The sequence below is a fragment of the Lepisosteus platostomus genome, chromosome 13 (assembly GCF_059453375.1).
Source record: "Lepisosteus platostomus isolate fLepPlt1 chromosome 13, fLepPlt1.hap1, whole genome shotgun sequence".
Classification (NCBI taxonomy): domain Eukaryota; kingdom Metazoa; phylum Chordata; class Actinopteri; order Semionotiformes; family Lepisosteidae; genus Lepisosteus; species Lepisosteus platostomus.
The window spans coordinates 15,589,354-15,614,727 of NC_142623.1; the positions used below are offsets into that span (position 1 = coordinate 15,589,354).

At 44.5% G+C, this 25,374-nt stretch overlaps 2 protein-coding genes across 4 annotated transcripts in view; both read right to left on the bottom strand.

The window, feature by feature from the left end:
* Nucleotides 1–732: 732 nt before the first annotated feature.
* raver1 (ribonucleoprotein, PTB-binding 1) lies at nt 733–16,500 on the bottom strand. Of its 3 annotated transcripts, none has more exons than XM_088603463.1 (15): nt 16,135–16,500; nt 14,450–14,516; nt 13,491–13,960; nt 11,775–11,966; nt 11,364–11,484; nt 10,747–10,847; nt 9,520–9,606; nt 7,957–8,047; nt 7,560–7,840; nt 7,026–7,125; nt 6,387–6,547; nt 5,416–5,496; nt 5,047–5,181; nt 4,255–4,338; nt 733–3,367 (listed from the first exon to the last, which is right to left on the bottom strand). In XM_088603463.1, the coding sequence occupies exons 1-15, from the start codon at nt 16,447–16,449 to the stop codon at nt 3,221–3,223; spliced, it is 2,433 nt and encodes an 810-aa protein (XP_088459589.1). In that variant the 5' UTR covers nt 16,450–16,500; the 3' UTR covers nt 733–3,220. The 3 variants fall into 3 exon arrangements, with proteins under 3 accessions (XP_088459589.1, XP_088459591.1, XP_088459590.1); XM_088603465.1 differs by lacking the exon at nt 16,135–16,500 and adding an exon at nt 15,025–15,455; XM_088603464.1 differs by lacking the exon at nt 9,520–9,606 and having other exon boundaries at nt 16,135–16,499.
* A 1,459-nt stretch (nt 16,501–17,959) lies between these two features.
* The window catches only part of tyk2 (tyrosine kinase 2), a 42,428-nt gene continuing 35,013 nt past the window's right edge, over nt 17,960–25,374 (bottom strand). The window contains exons 21-24 of the mRNA XM_088603466.1: nt 25,022–25,194; nt 23,066–23,183; nt 22,037–22,147; nt 17,960–21,482 (exon numbers count right to left, since the gene is read on the bottom strand). Coding sequence (XP_088459592.1) covers nt 21,339–21,482; nt 22,037–22,147; nt 23,066–23,183; nt 25,022–25,194 — 546 coding nt within the window. The 3' untranslated portion in view covers nt 17,960–21,338. The remainder of the gene's footprint in view (nt 21,483–22,036; nt 22,148–23,065; nt 23,184–25,021; nt 25,195–25,374) is intronic.

Sequence of the window (25,374 nt, forward strand, 5' to 3'; positions counted from 1 at the left end):
GTGAATGCCCTTCAATGTAATTTACAAACTTCTCTTGCACCAGTACAGATCAAGCCAAGGTTACATCTGTGAAGGATTCCAAAAAGAAGGAATCCCAATCCCAAAGTGAAAACCGTCGAACATTTCTGGCATTGAAATCCCATTCCAATTCCCCAAATAAAATGGGACAAAACCATCTCCTACTACCTAAAGCATGAATGCGGCAGGGTTGAGGGTTCAAACCCCAGGCGGGACACTGCTTTCACCTTGAGGGAGGAACACCACTAACATTGCACCACTAAACCCTCCCGCAAATCCGTTTGCTGGTTGCAAGTGTTCATAAGAATCCGAGCTCGAGCGACTCTCCTGGTAAGATAAAGGAACGCAAATAGAACAGCCTTGTCGGCAGCTTGAGAAAAAAATGGTTGTAGATTTACACCCCCTAGTGTTCAGTCAGCAAATCTCAGTTCCAATTAACTTTGCACAACATAGCAGTTTTGTTAAAGATGACCCTCCATTTTACCTACAGCAGACAAGACTCAGCTGCTGGCGCGTATAAATTTATCGATGTAGCAACTGTTACCTTGACTAGAGCAAATAAATGACATCTGTAGCTGCAAGTGTCATTTATTGTAGATTGAATTCACTTAGAGATCTACCAAAACCAAAGCATTCCAGCACAAACCTGTCAGACTTACAGCTTTTAGATTTCCTTGTGCTTGTCGACAAGACAGTGAAGAATCACTCACAACATGACGTTTTTGTTTTATTTTGTAGGAGACACAAACATTAGTTGCCTTAGTAAGAAAAAGTCACAATGAGAAATATGGAACAGAAAAATCACCCTAGCGGACACTAAGACACCCAAACTTCCTCAAAATGTCAAGCAATACTGGTTGGAGGTAATGATACTATACAAAGAATTTGTTATTTTAACTTAAAACCCACCTACATTACTAAACATACTCCTCACAAACTGCGATTTCACAGTTGATCAAAAAGCTGTTCAAGTATTTTCTTGTGTATTACAAAAGAATAAAAAGCATGCTTCTATGGCAGTTTAAACTTGGAAATGCACCACCCAAGCGGATAATGATCAGCAAACAGCTTAAACAAAAACTGATCAATACATGTCCACTTGAAGAGAAAATTTGCTTTGAATTTGGTCATGATAGGTTTAAACTGAGAACATTAAAGCCATTACCCAACACTGTGGGTTAAATGGGGGAAAGAATAAAATACTCAAACTGGCTCTTGTTTGAATATCTGTCAAACTAGATATTAATACCTCAGTCTGACTAGTAGAATTGCTTGATTTTTCAACATATTGCAAGTTCCCTTGACAAATTTGCATTTAAGACTTGCTGTAGCTGCAAAGATCACATTAAAATGTTTAATGCCTTATATTTCTTACATGAAATGCCCTCAGACCTATGCATCTTGAGCATCTCCTTAAGCAAACATGGGCTAGGAACAGGAAAAAGGTTCCAAGATTAAAAATAAAAAAGCTGCACTGATCAAAAACAAAAGGAAGGTTTAAGAACGGTGATTTCAACACACATACAGTAGTTTAAGTGCAATAAAGCAATCACCCCGTATACAAAACCACCCAAAGAGTAAAACTGACTCGGTATAAAAAAACTGACTGTAGTAAAGCTGTTAATATGAAAGTCTGAATTCTAACCTTTAAAATGTTAGAATCTTGGCTCTTCCTTTCCTAATTTGGCCATGAGATGCCTTGATCTAAAAGGGTTACAGGATTCAGAAAGAAGCATATCAGCACAGAAACGACCCTGCTTTGAAGTCCTGCTCTGGGCTGGACAACAAAATAAAAAGGCACCTCAGCATAAATACACTGGTCAGTACCAACAGGGCAGAGCTTCTTTGGAACTTTAGAAATTAATGAGAAGCAAAAATAAGTTCCACATCATTAAAAGAAGGAAGAGGCAGCAGTACCCCAGCAATGCTCATTTAAAGGCCATTTAAAAACAGTAAGGCATGCCTGTTACACATACATAGGCTGAGCTTTGAAAGCACCAACCAAATTTCTTTGGACATTTAAATCTGGAAGAGCTGCTGTTGCCATTTGGCATCATGAGTTTAATAATTTATATAATGATTTATGATAGAAAATCCTAGAAGGCACAAAAACACTGTTGAAACATACAGAGAAGTGTTTTGGTTCTGAAGTATTAAGAAGTGAGGTAAGAACCAGTTCAGGTCAAGACTGGAAGTCTGCTTTGTCACGTCAATGCAGTTTCATTCTGTGCTGAGAAACGTAAATGTTCAGTAAGGTTTAGAAGTGGTGAAGGACATAAGGCATTAAAGGAGGGTATCACATTTCAAGCCTAAATCAGCAGAATAACTGTGCTCTTGAGGTTTATAGAATAATGTCAGTGTAAAAATAGATGCTTTCATGTAACATTACACTGCTGCACATTTAAATAACTATATTGAAGTACACACTAAGACACGAGACTGTACAAAGTTACTCCTCATCTCTGCCCTCCTTAGAATCTTAAGTTAAAAGGGAAGATGAATAGGGAAAATAAAATTTACATGAGCAGTACAAGGGAGGAAAAGTTCCTGCCATTAACAGAAAAGCATAAATGACAAAAAGCAAAAATTCACATTTTCACACAGTTACAAACAATAAGAAAGGATAAAACATTTAGGGCTTTGCCTGGGGTGGCGGGGGGATAAAAAATTAAAACTTAAAAAAACTAAACTAAGCCTTAACTTGGAAATAGCAGGAAAACCAAATCCTGAATTCACTTTAAGCTGTGTTCACTCTCCAGCTACCCACATAATAACATGAGGCTTTTCTTTAAAAAAATCAAAATAAAATGAAACTTAAAACTTATATACTTAAAATAAAATTAAAAACTAAAAAAAACAAACAAAACCTCACATTACAAGGCCAATATGTCGAACAGAAACATTTACCTCCCTGAGCTGGGAAGCAGGATCTTAAAATGTTCTTTACCGAGAGAGGGGAGGGGAAAAAAAGAATAAAATGGATAAATCACAGTCATACATTTCCCAGTATATCATCTTACAGCCACCTTGACTATCACTGGCAGAAAAAAAAAAACAGAACACCACACATAATAATTCTCCACCCTTGTAATAACCATGGTGTCAGTGATGATTAGCACAACGTCAGAGGTCTGTCCTTCCTCCTCCCTCCCTTCTCTCATCCTTTTCCATTTTATCCCCACGACTCCGGAGACACCCGCAGTTAAAATATCCGTTTCCGCTTCAGGTAGGAATCGGCATAGTGTCCCCCAAGACCCTGCGAGTGCTGTCCCACATAGCTGCCCTCGGGGCTCGGCTCGGGCGACGGGATGAGACGCGAGAACACTCGTTTCTGACCCCCAACTGGCGTCTGACCAAAAACAAAAAAAAAGCACAAGATATTAACTGCATATTCATGCAACATCCAAACCTGGCACATTAAATCTTTCCTGCACATCCTCCTCATGGAAGGAGTGAAAGATACATGATCACTTTTGGAATGTCTGCAATTTCAGAATGCTTCCTTGTACTGTTCTCATCTCTTGAGTTTAAATTGAACGCACATACAGCAAACGGCTACATGTTAAAAGCATGATGAACACTGGGTCACTGAAAGATTCATGTGCACCCACTAATCCACTACTGTACCACAAGAGCTTAGATTGTAAATCTCTTATAGCATACCAATGACTAACAAGGCCCACAATGAGTAACTTTGCAAATTTAATTAAGAAACAAGGTCAAAATGTTGATCATTTCCTCATTCTAAAAATAAAACCTGACTTTTAAAAATTGGCGACAGCCTGCAAAGCTTTGTTTTGCACTACATGCTATTTTTTTCTACAAAAAGCAGAACCATTACATCCGTTGTAAACCATCTTTTAAAACCATGTTTCTGGTGGCAAAAAATTAACTTCAGTTTAATTAGAACTTTACAATATAATTGAAACTTCTAACCAATTAACCACATTCACGTGCAGTATTTAAAAAAAAACAGCACTCTTTATTCCATTGAGCAACTGCACTCAATTGTGGAATTTAAATGACACTGTCTGGGCACGGGTTTCAAAATAATAAATAAACCACAGCTGCATTAAAACAAATTCAGAAATAAGGTTAACAGACAAGGACACTTCTGTAATAGTAGAATCTTTATACTTCAGGTCCTCAAGGTGCGATGTGAAGCCTACTGTAACCATTTTCCAAGCTTTAACTTAAGAATCTTGCCCGTTTCACTGAGAGGGAAAAAGCCTTTACCTTCATAATGTTTCCTGGAGGAGATGAGCTTGGCCCGTACCCGTACAAACTGTTTCCATTGCTTACAGGAGGCATACCTACTGCCTGAAAATAAGCAGAGACAGTTTTTACAATTTCACACACATTAGGTTATATTTTTACTAACCAGAAAATGCAGCTCCCCAACTTGAGCCAGTAAGTGCAGGTTCCCCATTTGGACACAAACTACACAACCTTTGCTTTGAACACGAAGAGTGCCCAAGACACCGGCGTCTTGGCCGCACATCGACAGGGATGGCGATGGAGGAGAGAGGCGGATAATAGATAGGTTCAAGACAACCCTGGAGAAAAATACAGCTCTCGACCTCATCCATCCGTGGGTTTGCCATGGATGGCTAACTCCCTGCCCTTTGCAGAGTACTTGTCTTCTAAATCCCATGCAAATGCAACTCTTATGGGAATGTGGCAACAGATCATGAGATATTTCTTTTGGGAACAGAACTGCATTCTAGAGAACGAGGTGGTCGTTCTCTCAGTGGTCACCATGGAACAACTAAAACCTGTTTAGCACATCCTTTTAACATGTCCCCATCTTGCACAGCACAACAGGAGACCTGCCCAGAACATCATCCATGACTCGGGGCACAGATATGTATACCTCTTAATCTTGCATTCACCCCGTTTTGGCAATGTGCTGGTGTGAGTGATAAAATGGGAAGGAGGCAACCAAATTGGAGCTACACATTAATACCACAGTGTACAAAAATATACTGCTTCCCTGTTAAGACTTCAAACAGTAAAGACCCCCCTGACCTTGTTGAGGTGAGTCTGTTGGATCCCAGCACTCATCCCGCTCTTGAAGTACGCTGTAGGAGACCCCGAGTGATAAGAGGGCACAGGAGAGAGGTTAAAGGCTCCGCGCTCACTGCAGCCAGACTGGTACGGACTCTGGAGCACAAAACGGAAAAGGGAAAGACTGTCAATCATGACAGACCACAGGATTCCCGCTCAGCTGCAGGTCTTGGGTGGTTTCTGGTTTTAGGAAACAGGCTCTTGGTCAGAATGCCAGGTGTGGCAAAGTAAACGTATGCTTTTCGAAAATATTTTCAAAAGCTACATTTCATAAAAACCTCTAGCCAAAGGGAGCTATAAATCGATCAGGGCCGTCAGCCTGCAAAGTACCTTTTGCTTGTGATGGTTGTATCCTCTCAAAGCACTTGGGTCCAAGGCATCGTGTTGCTGATACATGTGCGACATCGAGTCCTGTTAGTGGGGAAAAAAACCCACCATTGTACAGAGCTGTTGTGGCTAGTGATATGATGCTAGCTGATGCTAAAAAAAACAAACAGTCTGTTGCTACAGTCTTCTTTAATTGCATCTTACTGTTTGCAGACAGATGACCTCACCCTCTTCGCAGGTAGGAAATTAATATTTACTCAATGTTTAAATTCAGTAAAATATCACAATTCCTTCTAGTTGCATGACAAAGACATCCTGGAGAGGATACAATTATGAGCACTGCTACATTCTTAATTTCATGGCATAGTTATTTCATTACCCTACCAGTATTTCATCTTGCCACCACTTCTTTCCTTACACAAATATATCGTTACTAATGAAGGGAAAATCTAGTCCTACAAGGCAGGAGTCCTACAGGTTTCAAATAAGTAATTTTCAATTAGCAACTGTTTAAGACCAAAAGAAGCAGGAAGATTCCACTTATTATACAAGACATTATTTAATATAGAAAAGAATGAGACCCGAAGGATCCTTTGGTACTCTAGGGCTCGAGCTGCATTCGATTTTTTACAGAGAACCTCTGTATAAATTCTTGAATTGAAACATGCTTCCTTCAAACATATTTCACATTAAAACAAAGAGAGGCTACAGGCTGGACTTCATCAAAACCTCCTCCAATGCCACATGCCAAGCCCAGTATTCATTTCAATAGTGGAGCGCCAAACAACTTTGGGGAAAAACAGAAGCCTGCCATCTACCTCTGGGTTTGTAAATTATTTTTTGCAGGCTTCTATTATCTCCAGTCACAAAACTTATTAATCACTAGTGACTCATTTCCACACCAACTCTTCCATTAATTTGAAAGTGTAACTATAATGAAATACAAATAAAGAGGAGAAATAAAGACATCATACTTGATTTATAGGCTTGTAGTCTCCATACAAATAGGAGTCTTGGTACTGAAGGCTGGAAGGAGGAGAGAAGTCTGAATGGGAACTATGCATGTTTCTGGGATTAGAAATGTTCCCCAAGACAGCGGGCTTCTTCCTATAGGGGTGCGGTCTGGAGTTTGCACCTGCAGAAAACACAAGAAAAGTTAAATGCATGCCTCAACACCTCATACCTTTTACGGCCCAGAATGGTTTTCATTTCAAACCGATTCTGCACTCCATTGTTGGGCCACTTCAGAGTTGCTTTCAGCTATGAAATATTCAGATTTCAAGCCACTTCTGAATTTCCTTTGACACAGCTCTGAAGCAGAGGAAAATAAAACCAGATATTTAATGGTACCAAGAGCTTAGAGTAGCAGTCATCCAATATTTTGAGATAGAAGGCATAGAACGGCTGGCAAGCAGAGGTACAGTAGGTGTGTGGATTTGACACACTCCTGTACCTCATGGCTGGGAGGTGATGGTTTCCTTGTATTTTTACAGCTCCCTGGACAGTCACAGAGAAGAAAGCCACTAGTTGAAGTGAAATGGAAGCACAGTTCTCATCACAAAGTCTGAAAGAATGTGGAACCTTGATCTACAAAACATGTCAGCTCCTCTCACCTGATCCTGACATGCTTGCTGATGGGAAGGCACTGTGGATGTTGAGGAATGGGTTCCGGGGAATCTTCAGGTCTTTGGGAGGCTCCCCCAGTAGGGACAGCTGAAAAGGACAAAATTAATGTTTTTTCCCTCCCATAAACTGCTGTGCTTAACTATGCCTCCTGCAAATAAACGTGAAGAATTGAACATGCTCGAGTCCTTTCACAATCTTATGTCTGAAGATCTCAATATTGTGGTAGAATGCAATTATTTAAAGGGATTTATTTTTGGAGGTTGAATGGTGGAAGAAATCCAAAACTCACTTCTGCCAAAGCTCGGCAGTCCAAAGTCTAAATCTACACATTAATATATAACCATGGTCACCGAGTCTGTGTTTAAAACAAAACAACTGAGGAAGGTTTTATATTCTGTTTTAACACTATACAGTAGCATGATTTTTTTTTTGTTCCCAGATCAATTGACAAGCAGGATAGAGCTCCAGCACTGGAGTAGGGTTTTGGGCTAATGAACAAGCCTCCCACACCATGTTCTTACCCCTGGCATTAGAGACCCGCCATCGGCTGGCAGACCAGCACTAGGCTGCTGAGGTATGCCACCTAGCACATTGCCCAGAATAGGGGTGACAATGCCCTGGAGCGCAGGAGAAGGCGCAGACTGAGGAAAGTGGCCCCCCACGGTGGTGGGAGACTCCCGGTCCACAGACCCACCACCCAGCAGGTGTGGGAGGGGCATGTTTCCTCCAGGCAGCGTGGGTGGCTTTATGGGCCCTGGAGGAGGCACTTCTGGGGCCAGCCCAACAGAGGGCAAAACTCCACCTGCAGACAAAAGGCAGAGAGCAAATGTAGAACATGACAAACCGCAGGCAGCTGAGCGATGTGAACAGAACAGCTTCTCCCAGGTAAACCCCTGCACTCCGAAGTCAAACGCTCACCTGGAGGCAGGTCTCCCAGTATTCCCATTCCCTGCTGAAGGATGTTTTGAGGTGGCAGCACGGACAGGGGGTTCTCTCCAAGCACCCCGGGCTACAAAAACAGCAAACGACCAAAAACTGATCATATCCTTACAGCCTAACAGGATCTCCACCCCTCATCCTGGAAAGCTTCAGGATCCATCACATCCAAATTTCCATTATTTATTCAAAACAGTCCATGTTTTGACATGACAAAGTCATCATTCATCTTGAGGGATTAGGGATGGAGATCACTAAAACAGCAACTGAAGATTCTGGGAACTTCGACAAATGGAAAAAAACAAAGGCTTTTTAATGCAAAGCACTCAAAATAATGGAGGTTATCCAATTTATTACAGTACAGGACCATACGAAGAGTGCACAGTATAGGGTTATACACTTAATTAGAATTGGATTGAGAACTAGTGAAAGAGAAGCTGTAAGCTGAATTTTTTCCTCCCACAAACTCCCCTCCAGCCTTTAAATCCTAGATATGGAAATATAACTATATCCATCTCCAGCTGTTACCATACACGGTAATATTTTGCGGAGCAAAAATATTCATGTATATATACAGAATAATTATAAAAGCATCCTACATGGTGGGTCCAGCCATCTGGGCTTTTTCTCTGCTCTTCAAAATCAAAACCAAATTTATATGACAATCCTGGATTAAAATGAGTAAAGTACTGTAGTATGGTGTGTGGGAGGTGAAGGAAAAAAACTTTTTCCAATAAGCCGGCCTGTTCCGCCAGCCTACTTGCTTCCCGTAATTCTTGTCCGGTTTTCTCCATCCATCACAATCAAGTAAACCTCTCAGTACATCAATCCCATAGTAGCACTCGGTTCACAGGCTTGGCCGTGCCAGACACTGCTCTTCTCAGAGTCACAATTTGGATTAAGTCAACCACAGAATCACAACAACTTATCTTTTGGAGAGGAGTCCAAAATGACTCAAACAGCATTCAGCCAAAGCAGCTCCAAAGGAATATTTGAGAACAACGTTTCCTAGAGCAGGTTTCCATAATCCCTGCCCCGGAGTGTCAGTATCTTTTGATTTTCATTACAGCCGAGACAACATGATCCCAGTTTTCTGTACTTTGTTCCATCAGAAATCCACATCACTCAGATCACTGCCAAGGGATGCAGCAAATACAATTCTGTTACGTTCTGCTGCTACCCAGAGCTTTCTGAAAAGAATTCTTAATGGATCGGGACAGCACTGAACCAGATGCCCAACTAAGCACTTGCCTAAGCCCAGTGGTTAAATTCCAAAGTCACTACCACTACCATTAAGAATTAAGAACAGAACCCTGGAATCAGGCATTGGACCCATTTTAAATGTTAAGGGGTTAAAACTACCTCAAATTCTAACAATATGAACAGATGTTCTAGGGGTTTGATAAATGTAACTAACAAAGAGCTAAGTGAATGGTAATTAAAACATGTCCTCCAGGAGGATAGATAGGAAACCATGTCCTAGAGGAAACACAATGAATGGGAAACCACGCTCTACACACAAACCACACTCACACCATGACTCACACTCAGGCCTGCCTGGTTCTCTTTATTGTGCAGGAGCTGTGCCCACATAAGATTCTGCAGAAGCAGGGGGCTCCCCAGCAATGCATTCTGTCAAAGGGTGCATGGATGACAGAGAAAAATATAACAAGATGAAAGACAGATGAACAGCTGAAGAGTCAGAGCCATTTTCAGAGAAGGAATAAATCACATTACAAAAAGCAGAAAAGGGAACCTTGCTGTAGGCTTCATTCCTCCTCCCCTTAACCATATTGTTTTTAACCATAAAAGAAAAAAAACACTTCTGTGCTTTTAAAGGGGGAAATGCAATGCCATTTCTATATTATGGGGTTAGAAAGAATTGGTTTGATGAGTGCATTTCAAACCACAAAGACAGTAAAATGTAAATTGGAGGTTTTAAAGATTACTGTGTACATCACAAAATGCACCAGATTTTCAGGTATGCATAGTGCCATATTGCCATCAATGTCTGCGATTCAGAACAAGGCAACAAAACTTCTGGGGACATGAACCAGCTCTATTACATTGTTAATGTGCAGCCTTGTGAATACATCTTTAAATCCAATAGAAATATTGCTCTCAAATTTGAGACAGGTTTGCTGACAAATGCTACTTGTTAACTCAACAGTGAAGTGTCTCCTGCACAACCTGTACTTATTCTAGCTCATACATCACATTAGTCATTACAGGGACTAATAAGATTCACATTGCAATTTGTGTGAACACTCACCATGGTGAGATCAGCAGTGTGACATGGCAAACAAGTACTTTCACAAAGTTGCAGATTTTGCACTTAATTCAGAATTTGTAAAAGTTTGTGACAGTCAATTAATTTTACAGAGATTTAATAACTGGTCTGAAAAATTTGGATTGCAGTTCCCCTTTAAAAACAAGGGGTAGAATTTCCAGAACCATCACATTTATATTATTCTATGCAGTATTTGCTTGAAACAATGGACAAACTTCCCGTTACAATTTGTAAGAGGAACATACCATAGAATAAAATTATTTATAAAATACACACTGTACATTGAGAGAAAAGGTATAGAGATACATTGTTGATATTTGAAGGCCACTGGCATAATTAAGCTGCAGGAAGAAACACTGTAAAACAGGATGATAAACAGTCGCTTTCATCCTTTAGCCACAAGGCATGTTTGGAGGAACAGTAGTTTGCAAGTGGTTTGGCACAGGACACTGTGGTTTGCTCTCAAGGTTTAAGTACTGTACCTGCTGGAGCTGGGCCTGGTTTTGTAGTACAAGCTGCAGCAAAGCTGCTGTCAGGGCAGGGTTTGCCAAGAGGGGCATTGCAGGAGCTGCTCCAAGGAGACCTTCAAAACAAAGCAAAACAGGGAACTCTCATTTCATGACCACTTAGTTCTTCTTTTCAAAATGAAGTGGAAAGGAAAGTTGTCATACACCACACTCACTACTAAAGTAGGATTACAACTACACGAGAATTAAAAGTGCACTCTATGGCCAAGGTTAGGAAGGCCAAGCCCATGAAATAGCTCTTCTCTGCATTACAACACTTCCCCCTTCAGCAACTAACTTGCAGCAAAAAAAAACATACATTACCAGCTCCTCCCAAGAATGGAAGATTTTCCAGGCTCACCCCCTGCCCCTGATGTTGCAAATGTTGTTTGAATATTTTGTGAAGCAGAAAAATGTCTTGTACGAGACCCTGATGATCATCCCAACATCGAGACCTGTCCTCTTAATAAGGCATGGCTTTCCTCCTGGTACTGTAAGCTGCCTTTTGCACCAATATTTAGGGAATGGACCTAAAGGTGTTGTTGGTGACAAGTGGGCTGCAGAGTAACACATCCGGGGGATGGGGGTATTACCATGCTTCCTGCCTTGCTGTAGTGGGGTGAGCAGCATTTTCAGCGTAGCTGGGTTGTTGAGGCTGGTGAGGATCTGCATGGCATTCGGCTCAGGCAGCAGCCCCTTCCCGCGATTCATGGCCTGCACAGAGAGTAGAGACCACCCAACGAGTCAAAACACAACCCTCTCAGAACAGCGACAACACTAAAAGAAGCCTACCTAATTAAAAGCTCCCATTGCATTTTGGATAGGAGAAGCTGAAATTAGGTATAGTATTTAAAGTGCATAAACCCCAAATAAGCCGGACATCGCTCTCTGCATATTTTGAACATCTAAGAGCAAGCAAACACATCTGCATAGGACATTAAGAGAACATTAAATTAGATTTTATAAATTGCAAGCTTTTGAAGGGCAGCACCAGAGAACCCTACCATGGTCTGAGCTGCAATGAGCGCGGCCAGCATGCTCCTCCCCGGGGGTCCAGGTGCGCAGAACGAGACACGGATGCGCGTCTTGCCCACAGCCAGCCCATCGGTGCTCCTCTGGAACATCTCTGCCATCTCGGCCGTCTCGAACTCCAGCACCGCAAACCGCCTGAAGTTGCCATCCTGCCCTTGGGCCAGCTGGAAAGCGCACACAGTCAGTCGGCATTAAAAAGCTGTGGACCTCAGACGCTTTAAGAATTTGTCAAGCAGGAATTCACTTTCAAAAGTTGACTTTGTGGGCTGGTTATGTAGGATCTGCAAGGCTTTTTTTTTTTTTTACAAAGAATTGTGGGCGTCTAAAAAAAAAAACTACTAAAGTTATTACAACTAGATGGAGACCTTCAAATGAACTTGCTTTTAAAAACCAAAAAGGGAAAACCAGGTTGAATTGTCACCTGTATTTCTAAACTAATAAGGTCAAAATTGCAGTGGTAGCGGTCAAGGAATGAAACGGCAGAGATTCACCTGCTCATCAATTTGCATGTTATGTTTACAGAATAAACGTGGGCACTACAAAATTGAAAGGAGCATGTATAAGGTAGGTCACCTTGTCAATTTAAGGCCACCGCGCAATGAAAAGTAACGACAGCACTAACAGTCCGGTGCAACAGAGGCCACTGAAACCCCCACACAGTGCTCGTTTTTCAAAGTGTATACACTTCAGGGGATGTGTTAAAGAGTACAAGCCCGGCAGAATTAATAGCCGATATGTGGACAATAGGTCATGCGGTTTGCTTCGGTACTCGACAGCCAATAATAGCTTTAAATCAAGCCCCTCCCTCCCATGCCATTACTTCAAAACAGGAGGCCCGTCATAGCCCAATGTGGTTCTGACAGAGATCTCCGAGTAAACTTAGACAAGCATGGCCTGTGCAATCAGCAGCGAATGTGCCCCAGGTAGGCTTGCATTCATATTTTTGCAACTTTTTGTAAAGCCTAATAGCAAGCAAAAAAAACATTTCCATAACAATGAGGTGCCCCCAGAGCAGCCAGCCACTATGCAAGTTCCAGAAAGCCCTTCCTCACGTAGCAAAAGGAAGACAAAGGGGGCTGAATGGGCGAGCTTCAGCAATTCAGTAATGTGCTCACAGGTCATTCACACACTGCACCTGTGACAGTCAGGCGGTCATCACTATAGAAACCGCTCTCTAACCCTGCAAATCAGGTCAGGGTTAAGCAATGCTTCCTCTAGAACTCAAATTTAATCTAGGTGCCAAGGTCCCCGATTTTAACTGTAAATAATGGAAAAAACCTGCTAGTGTAATTCTACAAGTATTTCCTTAAAATGGTCTGAAGGTGAAATCTGAGAGTATCTCACTACCTAAACTTCAAGCCAGTACATGAACTGTCACCCACATAACTGACCCACTGAAAACCAGCATGTTAAGTTTCTATCTAAACCACTTGGGTTTGGCCTGATTGGATTACCCATTTTATTGCCAGTAAGGGGATTTATTTCTCCTGCTGGCTTGATCTAAATTAGGGGGTCTCCACATCTGGTCCTGCAGAACCACCCATATTCTCATTTTCCTGTCAAACCCCTGCTGAGCCAGCTACAGGCTACAAAAATGCCCTTTGGCCACCGAGCAAAAGCATGTACAACCCCCAATAGACTGGGGCTCTCCAGGGCGAGGCAAAGGGAGACTCCCATTCCAGCTGTACCTGGCAGAAGACGGGAGGGTGGAACTGGGTGAAGATCTCCTGCAGGCCCTCGGCGTCCTGGAGCCCACGAGGCAGGCGGTCCACGCAGAGGCAGCGAGAGTGCAGCAGCGGGTAGGTGAGGGAGTTCACCTCGGTCCAGTGGACGTACAGCATGCGCGTGCCCAGCTGCTTGCCCAGGAGCTCGGACTTGGCCCGGGCGGCCGAGTCCTTCTTCATGTACTCCACAAAGCCGTAGCCCTTGGACTGGCCCGTGCTCTCGCTGTACACCAGGAAGCAGCGCTCCAGGTTGCCGAAGGGGCGGACCAGCTCCTCGAACTGCTGCTGGGTGAAGGACAGGGGCAGGTTGGCGATGCACAGCAGGGCGTCCGTGGGCTGCAGCTGCACTGAGATATCCCGGTCGCGGAGGGAATACTGGTGGTACTCCTTGATGGCAGACTTGGCTTGTTCACCGTTCAGCAAAGTCACAAAGGCTAGGAGTGGCAAGAATAACAGAAGTCAAAGGTTAAAACACTCAGACTGATCCCTGCCAACATTAGCAGAACACCCCTACCATTCCTCTCGGGACTGGATCTCAATCCAAAGACCTGCCCTGGGAGGCCCAACAGTGCTGACAATCGCTGAACAGGGCAGAAATTCTCAGCCCTGGTTCTGAAACATCACTGGGTCTCTGGTCTTCCATTACCCTGGACGTCAGCACTGCTTCTATGGTTCCATCTTATTTCAAAGCATCCAAGTCAACACAGAGCCATATGGTGACTAACTAGAAATAATAAACCGCTAGTTTATTTTTCAGGTGGAAATGCTGGAAACCCATTAAGACCCTAAGCAAGTCCCTAAACTAAGAATAAAAGGTTTCTCTGAAAGGAGATGCCGTCTATGACTTCAATTTAATACAGCCTTTCATACAGGGCAAAGGCTTACAGGAGGCAGGGAATACAAGTCTTTTAAAAGGTACTCACCTGTTCCTTTGTATTTGTCTACAAAGCAGTACTTTAAGTCATAGTCACTCAAAAGATCATGGACCTCCTGCAAAAAAAATACCAAAAGGATGCAATAAACATTACTGCTCTATCAAACCATTTAAAGTTGTTTGTTAACTTAGGCATTAATAATCCTGAGAGGATGCCACACTGGAATAGCTATGTATTTTGGGCTGTTATTTACCTATTGTTAATCTATTCCTAGATTTTTTAGATTTCCTTAAGTAAATGTTTATGAGGCACAAAATTAAAGTGCTATTAAGATGCCCACGCTCAATATCACCCAGCATTTCACATTCATTTTGAAGTGAAGAACCAGAAACTGCCAGTCAGCCAAAAATCAACTCAGAGTGATTAGAATGAACCACTTTGGTGTGAAGAACAGAAGGGGGGACTCTTCCAATGGAGCGAGCCCTGAAAGAGGAAAACAGGGAGCTGTTCCTGGCTGGGAACAACCCCTGCTTTTCTTGAGCCCCCCCAGGTGCCCCCAACCAACTGTGGTGACATCACGCTTTGCTCTCTCCCTCAGAGAGGGAGAAAGGGGTCCAGCTCACCCGTGCTGCATGCAGTCTGCCCATTGTGGGCAAGTTCACTTTTCACAGCGCTAAGCAAATCCAGCAGCTTCTCTCACTGCAAATGTAAAATCGCTGTCTTTTTTCTCTTTACTCTTTCTGGACGTAGCCTACTCTTTGATCAGGGCTGGCTCAAAACGCCCCGATCTGGAACTCTGTTCATGTGTACAGCGTCCTAGTAGGCAAACGCGTTCTCGCCTATTGACCCCTCTGTTCAGAAAGTCATGTTATGGCAACAAAACGTGTGTCACGCGAAGAGCTCAGAGCCAGCGCATCACAGAGCAGAGAAACAGGCAATTTACATTACATTAACAGCAGGATCACTAATGCAGCCTAAGCAAATCTGAAACTGTACTGCTTTTCACTTCATAGGTCTGCTGTAACTTGACAGTAGAAACCGGTGTTCCTCAGTGCCACTGTGTGGGCGCAAATAAAACCGACATCTGAATAAACTGCTTATTTTACACAACATAAGTCACAAAAACACTAAAATGCACGGATTAAACCAGACTTATTCATTAAGCAGGTTTACGACAGATTTAGTTCTCAACATTCTAAAAGTCTTCACAGATGTCAAGGGTATATTTAAGACAAGGTAGGAAATATTAACGGTAAATATAACATAGCTAAAATGTTGTTCGTAGACAAACACACTCTTGCTCATTTATTTTTATGGATAGAAAGTATCCACAGCTCACGGATCGCAGCTCGACAGACGGATCCAACGAGCGCCTGATGAGACTGTAAAATCCGTATCTTTTCAGCGTCAGACTCTTGGACAAGGTAAAACTAACACCTCTAACACACATACTGCCCATTTAAAACCAACAGTGTTTTATTTTATGTATACACAACTGGTTAAGTCCTGAACTTGCGGTCACATTCCCTGAAATAAACTCAGACGTAACAACTACCTACAAAGCACCGACGTTTCCCCATTAAGGCTACACCGGGAAAACCGAATGAAAAGATCAGACGTGCACAGCAATCATACCAACCCGCTAGCCTAACTCGTAAGCTCAGTAAAGAAAAAAAAAAATTTAGGGGGAAAAAAAGCACGAAAGTTCGAAGCAAGCGTGAACAAAACCCTGCCTGATTCGTGATGTCGGGTGGCAGGTTTTTAATGAGGATTTTCCTGCGGTTGTAAAACTCCCGGCGGGTCCTGTCCAGGCGGCCAGCGATCTCCTCGGGGCTGAGCACGGACAGCTCCTCCTCGGCAGCCCTCGGACCTTCGTCTCCCGCCGGGCTCTCCTCCTCTCCCGTCTCTCCTCCGCCTTCCCCGGGGAACCAGTCCTCATTTTCGGCGGCAGGGTCGCAGTCGTAAGACGAGGGGGACTTCAAAATGGGCCCCAGGTTCAGATTCTCGTCTCCTCCGGCTGCGGCACCAACGGACACGGCGGCCGCCATCACTGGGAACTGGGAAGGTTTCAATCTAGCAACAGCAACAGCCTGCTGTATTGGTGCAGTTTAAACAACAGCGACAAAGCAGTAAGGGCGATGCTGATTGGATGAGAGGACTTGCTTTGGGTCCCCCTCCCCGTTCACGCATGAAAGGGGCGTGGCGAAAGTCACGTGAGATGCCGCTATTTGATTTGCTCTCTCTAGAGGCGCTCCTGTCCTGTATGGACGGGTTATTGTGAATGATGCTGGAAATAGGGTGAGGGCGGTTTCTTTTATATTGCGTTTGCATTCTTTTCAGAATGTAAAAGAGGCAATCGTTTGCCACCCAGTGACATTAAGTTTCCCTTGGGAAAAAACAGGCTTTGATGATTTAATAACCACTTAAACTGGTAAAGTAGTTGTGACAGCATTGTTGCACAGAAGACAATGCACTGAAATAAAAAAAAACCTATCAAAACAATGTAAAAAAAGTTCTAAAACTTGAGAAAGTATAACAATGTGTGTTCGTGTTCACGAGTGCTGTGGTCAGGAGGAAAATATTTAATTGATGAAAAAGATTTAATAAGAACGCCGTCAGACCTCAGCTCACTCTGCAGACTGGGGCCAAGTCATAATCATGTCACAGGGAGGCTCGATTTGATAAAGAGGCTGCCTCTTGATTTGTACTACCATCATAAATTAAGATAAAGAAGTGCTCTTCCCAACTAAGGATCTGTAAATTCAAAACTACTGCATTCAGCAAAAAAAGGGGAAATCAGCCTAAATTATCTACAGTGTCACCTTCAGTCACAATTCACTCATTCGTTACAGATGAATCGATTTCGATTTCGACTTCATTTTCAGAGCCCCCCCCCAAAAAAAAAAAAACACGTTTCGTGAAACGTTTGTCATGTGCGTCTGCCAGAGCACTGCAGAGTCACAGTGAACAGGATTGTCAGAGTCCTCTCGTTCTCAGAAACTCCTGGTGTGTACAGGAACACGTGGACAGCAGGCAGACGCTCATGTTCCACACACTTGTGGTACGAGCTGGATATACACGACCATACTCCGTGGGTCCCATCTAATGGGTCTGTCTTCATGTCAGCTACAGTATATAGATCCTTTCATGTCTGCAGTCCCTCTGGTCAGGCAGAGAGGAACAGCTAATTTTTAAGAGACCTAAAATACACCAGCCAGAAGCTTGTATGCTTCTATCTTTAATCTTGTTGTACTGTTGCTATCCAAGCTTTTATTAACAATACATCAAAATTTACATCTGCTTCCAATAACCTGATTAATGAGGGGTGGGGGTTGTTATAAACAATTCTACTGCTCGTTTGGCTTCAATGAGTATGAGCATTGAAGTCACAGTAAAAATCAATTCTGATGGCTTGTCATGCCCTGTTAAGAGGACATATCCTGTTCCAGCTCATGATTTTGCCCAGTTTTAAGTGTGGTTGAGATACACTGTAAATGCAAATGAGGAAAAAGGAGGGGAATTACACCTGAGTAGCAGAGACAGAATCAGAAATGTAAATACAGTTCAACAATTTTATTAATTTTTCATACATAGGGGATATTGTAATATGAAATATTACATGCAGCTCAATTTGAACACAAAGGGAAAAAAATGTACATGAGTTGTTAAAGTCTAATTACTATAGTGCTTTAAGACAAAGACAATACAAGACATTATTTGACTGCAGATTCCAGGTGTAATTAACAGAGTGTTGTGTGATGCAAGAGCACAGTCAGCCTTGGAGAGACTTTAAGGCAGTTGGCACTGTCCCTTCTACAGCAAAAGGAGCACTTCAGTTAATCTCCTACCTGTCTGCAAAGACTTAAACATGTTTTTAGTGTGCTTTATCCTGTATGGGACACTTAAATCTCCAAATAGCGTGAGCCACCCTCTTCTTCATTGTCAAACAACTACTGTATAAAACTATATTTTTGCACCAGCTTGATTTCTCAAACAGCCTTTGAGGTACATATTCCCACACCTGTCAACCAATGTTTGGATTGATCTTTTAATGCATATTCAATGATTTCCTGGCACTTAAGTTGGTGGATTTTTTGCAAAAGGGAGACAGGCAAACATTTTCCACTCTGGCTTCTATAAGAAACACCCTTACATTTAATGTGTATTGAACAGCTGGAGATGAAGGTCACCCATCTCTGACTGTAGAAGCTTTCTTTCATCAGTAGCTCACATTCTGGTTGAAAAAATACTACACTGCAGAGCATTATGATGTGTAGGCTTTTGGGTTTGACATTCAAAACTGAAGGAAAGCTGAAGTGCTTCACACTTCATTCAAACTGTCTCTATTGACCGACATCCTGTCGGAATGCTGGGAAAGTAGTTTGGAAATTAAAAGCATCCCATTCCATCCAGATAGATTTCCCAAGTCTAAGGTTCCTATCCAAAAAGAAAAAAGCAGGACAAGCTTTCAGTCTCTCCTTTCCAGCCCCAGCCGAGGAAGAATAAAGACAATTATCCTTCAGAACTGAGACATGTCTCACTCACTGTGGACAATATTACTCATCTGGTGGAAGTTGTACATTCAAAGACAAACAAAAAAATAAATAAATGGATCAACTCAACGGGTATCTATTCTTTTTTTTTTCCTGAGCAGAGTGAACAATAGACATTTTTGCACGCTGTTTTTTTTTTAAGCAAGTGCTACCTTTTATCCGGAAAAAAAAAAAACTAGCAGACTGTTTAAAAGGCCGAGCGAGCCCTTAAATTACAATCTGACCAGGCAGATTTATATCAAAGACGACCATTAAGTCCGTACCAAACGGTCAAAAAACCCCAGCCTGGTTCGTCCAGCGGTCGCAGGCTCCGGGCTGGTCTGTCGTAAGCGGATGGGCAGTCAGGACTCCAAATGGACAGGCAGCAGCTAGAACGTGAGGGTCTCGTCAATTTTGGCCACGGTCACCTCAGCCTGCAGAGCGTCGGACACTCCTGCTGGCACTAGGACAGCGGTGCCGGTCACCTGTGACGTGACCGGGCACTGCTGCAGCACCATCAGTTCCTTTAACCAACTACCTGTCCCCATCCGCGAGGACCAGGAAAAGAAAAAGCAATTTGTATTTTGCTTTTGAAAAAAAAATCGGCTTGCTCGGAAACTCAGAGCCCCGTCTGCCTTCTGTGCACCAGGCTGCTCGTCAGCCAACAGTAAGAAGAATTCCCACCTGTTCCAGACTCCTGGGCCCACAAGGGGAACTTCACAGCTTCAGGTAGTACAGTTAAGAATGGCTTAGTCACCTCTTTTCCTTAAAAGCAGTTTAGCAATGTCGCTGTTTCTAAACTAATCCTTTATCTTTTTTGACACTGGCAGGTGTTGCTTAAACAGTCTTAAGAACAGCTACACATGAGAGGCAACCATTCTGCTCATCTACATTTACATTAATATACTTGGCTGATGCTTTTGTCCAAAGCTCCATACGTTTATACTCCTTAAGACAGTTGAGTATCTTCCTGGAGTAATGCCGGCGAAGTACCCTGCTCAAGGGTACAGACAGCAGTGTCTCACCAGGGACTTGAACCCGCAACCTCAGTTACGAGTCTGGATCCCTAACGACTGTGCCACACTGCTTCCTTCAAGCCCATTAGAACACGTCAGCTGCAAAGTAAGATTTACCGCTGTTTCAACTGGTTTTAATTCATCCACTTTCTTTTAGTGACGGGACTGAAAGGCTGTTAGGAGCCTGAAAATACAACTCTGCCTATTCTTCAAACTGGTTATTAAGGCACGCTGGCAGCCACGTTTATTTTAACATCAAGAGTGTGGCCGTTTACCACGATTTTGGGAACCAAACTATCATTTAGTAAGTGTTGTTCTTTTAAAAAGTTGGTACACAACGTTTTAAAAAACAACTCTCTTTGGCCTTGGTATGATGGCTGGCATACTGTAACATGAGGCACAAGCCGCCTCTCTTGTCACAACAAGAGATGACTCCGATTCAAAACACCACAAGAGAACAGGCTCAAACTGGGCGGCAGACAGGCAAAAAAGCCGAGTCTAAAATCTCATTTACTAATGACGCAGTTTCTGTCGTACAGGTCTTCGTCAACTGCTTTAATGGAGAAATCAGCAAACGATAGAACATCGCTCTATCAGACAGGGGTGACTAAACCACAATCATTTTAGGCCCTGGATTTCGTATAGATATATGCACATTATCGTAGACGGCAACGGCTACTTTAAAGAGGCACCACATTACATATTTATATATTTACATATATATCCTGCTTAGGAAATATATACAAAGTACAATACGAGGAATAAGTGTTGGGTTCATTTGATAGCTTGTATGCTGTGTGTTGAGTGCGCTAAGGAGTGAGCTCAGCTAGGTTTAAAACAGTCCCGTTAAGAGCCACAGAACATCCGGTCCTTAAAAACGACAAAGCAAATCTGCCTTAAAGGATCCGAACTCCACAGGGTTCCTTCCCAGTCGCCAGTGGTGCACGATTCCCAGAACAGATTTCTCCTTCCGCAGCCTCCCTTGCCCACCCCCTCAGGGTTCAAGAAGATGGAGCAACCCACAGGTGAACCTCGGACCCAGTTTATAATCCCCCCCCACATGGGGAAAGAACACATCCAGAGTGAAATGTGGTTCCCTCTTCATCCTCCTGTACCAACAGAAACCAGGAAGGGTTTGGATTCCACTGCAAGATTCCAGGTCAACATCCTAGAACGCTTCTCGCCGGACCGGGAACAAACAAACCACAGCAAGGACAGGAAAGGAACTGGCGGGCGCACAGTAAGAAGGAAAATCCTCAGGTGTCCCGGTTTCTTTTGCCAGCTCGTTCCTCGGTGGGCCTATGGCAGCCGACAGTTCCTTCAGGACGGGACGGACTCCGGGGGCAGGGATCACGGGGAAGGAGGCCTGTTCTCGGCGATCTCCGGGCCTCAGGGCTGGCTTATGAGGTTCAGCTTGACGGTAGGCTGCTGCTGGTAAATCCGGACTATCTCTTCAATAGAGGCGATCAGGTCTCTGAAAGACGGTCGTCTGGAGGGCTCGCTCTCCCAGCACTTCTCGATCACTGCGTAGACCTGGGGTTGCAACAACAGCAACAAGAAAAGGTCATCCACAATTGATCAAGTCAACATTTAAAAGTAACACTACAGCAGAAAAACGGAGCTTTTTTTCAGAACGTCCAGACACCCATTAAAGGTCAAACAGAGGTTGCGATTTAAGCTACACATTTCCATTTCAAATGACCTCTGAGTGCCCGTGGCGCATCTTTAGGCTTTTAAAAGAGAGCCTTTTCTTCTTCTTTTGTTATAGAGCGGACTTCAAGGCTAGAATGCCACCTGCTGGAAAACACCTACAAAACACAATGACAACACCACTTCTGACTTTTGAACAACAGGTGGCGACACAGTGCAGAAAGGCAGGCTTGCCAGCAAACCAGGATGTAGGATCTTGGGGTCTTATCCAACCCCAGAAATGGCAGCTCAATAACCGAATGGCACAGGCTGGCTCTGACCATACAGCAACATATTACTGCAGTAACAACTCCATGTCAGGTTTAAGGGTGCCATTTGTAGGCAGGTTCTTGTCCTGGGGTTTCGGGGTGCGCAGGGACAGTGCGTTAAGGGCTCACCTCGTGCGGGCAGTCCTTCGGGCACGGCAGGCGCCTCCGCCTCTCCAGCAGCTCGATGAGCTTCATCACCGTCATCTGGCCCTGCACCGCCCCGATCATCTCAAAGAACTTCTGTGGGCACGAGGAGAAATCGGGGAGAACAACGTCAAGACTCGCTCGGCAGTGTGAGAGCAGGAAGAGGGAAGAGGCCACCCGCCCCGCCTGCTGTGCCAGGATCGTTAAAGCGGGGGTTCCCAGTCCCCACACCTGCTGGTTTTCATTCCAGCCCACCTTCATTCGCTAACTGGAGCCTTACTTCATCCAAGAAGCTGCTGCAATGGAACCATTTGCAGTTTGTTTCTCCTCACAGTGTTTGGGATTTTATGTCACTCGCAAAATACAACTGCTAAAGCTCCAACATGTTAAGGTAGCGGTTTAAATTAAACATTTTAACCAGCGTCCAGGTGGATGCTGCACACTGGTGGTGGTGGTGGGGAGTCCCAATTACCTGTAATTGAGTGGAGTGTCCAGAAAAGCACTATATAAGTGTAAGCAATGAAGAAGCAGAAGTAAGGGAACATCGCCCCAGGCCCTAACACCCGGCTAACACAGAGGTTAACCACTTGGACTGAATCCAGACTTTTCAATACAGGATGTACACAGCCCTGTGCTAGTGACCCTAGGTGTGGTTGGAGAAGGGTTTCTGCATTAAAACTATCGCGGCAAATACATCACAGCTTCCTTTCCTGTTCCCTGTCTGAGGCATGAATGAACCAACATCTCAGTTTCAACACATTTACAGTCACCCAGGAGGCACAGGGGAAGGGATCTCTGCGACAGTGGTAATGTACAACAATGACTCGAAGTGTTTAATTATTCACGATGCCGTCCAACGATGTCAGGGCCCGAGGACGGGTGCAGGTGAGGCTCAGATCGCCGAAGACGAGAGCAGCCTGCCGACTCTGGTAGGAGCTCTGGGCCGCACGGTCAAGACGCAAGCCGATCTGCACTCTCGTCACCTCGTGCCCCCGCCCCACACCGCCCACCTACCGTCGGGGGACTCTGCCGGTTATCGCAGTACGTCAGGAGCTCGTACAGGCTGACCCCGAACGACCACACGTCCGACGCGAAGGAGAACTTGCTCTCCTTCAGGCACTCGATGGCATACCTGCGAAGCACAGGGATCGGGCGTTGATTAAAAACAACAGACAGCACGAGGGTAAGGAGCTGGCAGCGCTGCCCCAGTGCAACCCCGCAGAGCACACGCCAGAAACATAGGGGCGCAGTCAGAACCGAGGCCTGCCCCCCCCATCAAAATCAACAGATTCCCCCCATGTCCTGCAGTCTTTTCGCCCAGCTCCAGCTGCGGACTCAGTTCAGGAGCTATGCAGAGCCATTCTCCACACGCTCTTAAACCGCAGCTGTGAGTACATTCGGGAGACGCACACCCAGGCTGCGGAGGCAAACGCACAGCCCTTTAAAAAAAAAACGAGACCAACATCGTTCAAATCCTCAAGCTCCCAGAAAGTCAACAAAAATCGCGCCGCTGGAGAAGGACAGGGCGGTAAGTTAGGGTCAAGGCAGTGGTGCTCCTGCTTACTTGACTGGTCAGATCACTGCAGCTCTGCTCTCTTCCTCCAGCCTGCCCTCCTCCCTCCAAGCGCTCTGAGCTGCGAGACAGGGCTTACTACCGCCGTTTATCCCCCCTGTGTCTAACTGAATGTCATACAATGCTCACCCATGTGCAGTCATCAATTATAATGACCGGAGAATAAAAACAGTTTTACTTAAACGGACACATTTGTAACTAGCAACCTACTGGATGTCATTAACAGCTTTGTAAAAGGAAAGGTACTGGGTCATAATGTTGCTTTCGCTATTCAAAAATTTAAATACCCCAACAAAAACTGTGATTATTGCTACAGCAAGCTAGAAGTGCCCGCTGCCAATAGCCCGCTGCTCGCTTCAGTGTGTGTTAACGCTTGCTGAGGAAGTGAGAACCAGTTAAAACCTCGCAGGACAGAACTGAGACAGCGAGAAGCAAATGGCTGGCTTGAGACTGCACCGCAGATTGAGAACTGGGAGGTGAGTCACAGCAAGCTGGGAAACACCCTAAAACAGACACAAAGGCTCGTGACGTTGCAAGACTATTCCCCCCCCATCGTTGATCTGATAGAGAAACTGTGAGACAGCTGCAGCTTTCTCCTGGACTGGACCTGTAACCTGAACCAGGAGGAAACTGCTGCTGGTCCTTTGGAAATGGGGCCTATGATGGCGACACACACCAGCAGGGGGAGACGGTGAGGCCAGGAGGAAGTTTCAGTAACCTGGGATTGGCATCTCTTTCAGTGAAATAAGCAAATGCTCTGTCTGCACGCGATGGCACATTGCCTGAAAAGCATAACTTTCAAACAACAGGCCACACCTCACGTGAACGATTCCCTTTCAGGAATTTTTCTCGTCTCAGTCAGTGGAAGACGACAAATACAAGCAGTGGAGATTCCTCCCGGCACCGCTACAGAGAAAACTAAAGCTTTAACTGTTTTAATTTAATCAGAGAAGTAAAATTTCTCTTAGCACTACTTGTAAAAGTAGCGCACAGGGGAATCTTAGTGCCCCTTGTGTTACACAAAACTGCCCTGTGTGACAGAACTGTCCGAGCATGGACAAGATTCCCAAGACACGTAGCAGAGCTGGACACACTGCGATCATTCTGAACTATGCTTGATGTCTCGATAGAATTAAAATCTATAGACCAGGCATGGGCACTCCAGGTCCTGGGGGGCAGAAGAGACTGCAGGGTTTCGTTCCAGCTCATCTCTCCAAACGAGCTCAATCAGCGTGTTATTGGCTCAATGGCACCAATTCAACAGCTGCTCCCCGCTTTTCGGGGGCTGCTGCTTGGAGGACACCTAGCGAACCTGCTGACCCAGTGATCGCCCACATTGGACCGAGACCATGGCTCCTCCTGGGCCCGAGAGAGCAGGCCCCCTCCGGGGTGCGTACCAGAACACGGGACTGTCGCCGTCCTCCTTCACCCGGTAGTAAACGTCCCCCTCCGGGATGTACTTGCTCAGGCCGAAGTCCCCGATCTTCACCACGGTCTCATTCTCTACCAGGACGTTCCTGGCCGCCAGGTCCCTGTGGATGTAGCGCTTCGAGTGCAGGTAATCCATTCCCTGGGGAAGAGAGCAGAAATCCGACAGGGATTAACATGGAAGGGGCTCTCTGGGGCTGTGAAGTTCCCTGATGACCTTCTGCACGCTTATCCCTTTACTCATCTTACTGTGAATTAATTTTGCAAGCCGCCTCTTCCTCATTTCAGAGTGCTGCGGGTGTGCAGTGTCTGCTGACGTACT

Excerpts from the sequence above, each read along its gene's own strand:
- raver1 (XM_088603463.1), bottom strand. The coding sequence starts at position 16,449 with ATGGCGGCCGCCGTGTCCGTTGGTGCCGCAGCCGGAGGAGACGAGAAT. Across the intron at positions 7,841-7,956 it reads ACTGGGAGACCTGCCTCCAG|GTGGAGTTTTGCCCTCTGTT; the intron begins GTGAGCGTTTGA and ends TTTTGTCTGCAG. Across the intron at positions 3,368-4,254 it reads CTCCAGGAAACATTATGAAG|ACGCCAGTTGGGGGTCAGAA; the intron begins GTAAAGGCTTTT and ends GTTTTTGGTCAG.